This window comes from Sinocyclocheilus rhinocerous, unplaced genomic scaffold (assembly GCF_001515625.1).
Source record: "Sinocyclocheilus rhinocerous isolate Xijiao unplaced genomic scaffold, SAMN03320098_v1.1 scaffold314, whole genome shotgun sequence".
Classification (NCBI taxonomy): domain Eukaryota; kingdom Metazoa; phylum Chordata; class Actinopteri; order Cypriniformes; family Cyprinidae; genus Sinocyclocheilus; species Sinocyclocheilus rhinocerous.
Window position 1 is genome coordinate 636456 of NW_015630021.1, and position 2215 is coordinate 638670.

A 2215-nucleotide genomic window follows, 5' to 3' on the forward strand; every position below is an offset into this window, starting at 1 on the left:
GGAACATTGAAGGGCACTTCCCATCCAATAAATCGCAATAAGCATTGTGATTTGGTACTTTTAATATGAAACAAAGTCTCAGATTTCAAATTCTGTCCATTATATTGCAGTATTTAAACAATAAATGCCATTTTGGCGCTTTTTTGTGGAGTGATCGCTGTAGTGTGGCGCGCCGCCACCTCGGTTCAATAATAGCAGCAGCGCGAGGTGCACGAGAACTGATAATCTCCTCCACATTAATAACAGTTTCAGCACAAAATAATCACGACTAAACATCCGAAGGTAAGTTAAAAGAAAGAGTACAACTTTACAATCCTCACCTTGTCTCATGTAATCGCTCAATCAGTGTTTCAACCGCGCAAAGACGTCAATATAACAGCTTGTAAACAATGTCACGTAATGTCACATTTACCTCAGAAAAAACATATTCGGTGACCATAAAGGTTAGTCAGCAAGAAAAATGAACTCTAGAGTGGAGCATTTTGCTAAATATATGCACCATATAACATATTATAATTTTTACTGTGCTTGAATGTTTTATGTTTGAATAAATCTGACAAAGTTTTCATATGACAGCCACCAATTGTTTATATGACATAAAATAAAAAACAATTGGAGTAGAAATATAATTATGTAATTGTAACTTTATTATTATAAAACTTAATTGAGTCCAATTTAAGCGTTTGTATACAAATCAGTTAATTTAACCTTCAATATTATAGTAATGTAGTACCAACCGACTCACATGTATATTTTACAGCATTAGTTGAGAGTTTTTGTCCTTGAGAAAATTTGGCATATACTGTACCTGATATTTATCTAAAAGAATTGATATTGAATCGAATTGGAAATCGAATCGCAAGCTTGTGGAACAAAATCCAATCGAATCGTGAAATTTGTGTCAAAACCCAGCCTTAATAAATATTATAAAATCTAAAAATATTTATTTGTTACTTCATGTACAATTCCTAAAAAATATCTCTCTTTTTGGACCACTTTCCATTATTGCATTATTATTATTATTGCCCACCTGCATAGTATGTTTAGTATTATTACTATTATTATTCATTTAATTTAGTATAGTTACTTGCAATAATGTAATTCTGCATTAAACTCTTAACTTGATATTTTGTGTAGCAGAAATGTTCTCATCCTTTTTGGATGTGCTAGAATGTAATGTACAAAGGTTTTGTAATTAAATGTGATTAATTAATTAAAACATTAAATGTAAGTAAATGTGAAAATAAAATTATCCTTGAGCGTGTTGCATTCATAATACACAACACATGCAAACTGCATTGTGGACTGTATTCAGAACACCATCTAAGATTACTTGAGGTTGTTTGAAGAGCTCACCATAATGCACCACTGCACAAAAACATTAAAATAGAGACACAAAAATCCACAGTTTAAGCTATTTATTTTTCCTTTAATTGAAAAGTTATTTGGCAACATGTGATTGCAAATAAATTGGCAATATGTGATTGCAGTTTAAAGTGCACAATCATTGCAATGTCTCTAATAATTGTGAAATGCCAACTTGTGGTATTTTATCTAGGTAATGTCTCAGAAGGCAGTGTTCACATTATTTTTTCCCAAACCAAACCTTGACATGCCCAAAATGCTCTTATGCTTATGTTAGATGCTTTCTTTTGCCTCTGTCTCCCTCTTCCACCTGCCCCTTCTGGCTCTTCAAGATGTTGCATATCACTCAGAGCCTGAGAGTGAAGAATCTGTTGAGCCGAAGCCGACATTTAGACGCAGGTACGAAAGCACAGCTTTTGGCTGTCGGCTACAACGCTGCATGCGCTGCAAGGGCTGCAGTCGGCTGGAGGACTGTGGGAGGTGTGTTTTCTGTCTGGACAAGCCCAAATTCGGAGGACCCAACAAGAAACGACAGAGCTGTGTGTAAGTGAGCAAATAGTGTTAATTACATGATAGCCAATGGAGTGTAAACCTTTCCCTGCGTTTAAAGGGGGCTCATCATACATGACTTTTTTTAAAAGTGTTTTCCGATTTGTAGACTTGTTTTTCGAATTTTTCAACAGCCTAAAGAAGTGTGTGCTGATCGAGCGGAACAAAACGAGACGATTTAACAAAGGTACTCTACTTGCCTATTTAAAATTAAAATAATTTTTTAACGATTCATTATTAACCTCTCAGTTGCTACTTGGGAATGCAAAATGTGAAAAAGAAATACATATATATGTGTATA

General features: G+C 34.3%; 1 protein-coding gene across 3 annotated transcripts in view; it reads left to right on the top strand.

Moving 5' to 3' along the window:
- Positions 1-2215, top strand: part of LOC107739503 (histone-lysine N-methyltransferase 2B-like) — a 43564-nt gene that overhangs the window by 16885 nt on the left and 24464 nt on the right. For all 3 annotated transcript variants that reach the window (XM_016551638.1, XM_016551639.1, XM_016551640.1), the window contains exons 7-8: positions 1698-1908; positions 2049-2101. In XM_016551638.1, coding sequence (XP_016407124.1) covers positions 1698-1908; positions 2049-2101 — 264 coding nt within the window. The remainder of the gene's footprint in view (positions 1-1697; positions 1909-2048; positions 2102-2215) is intronic.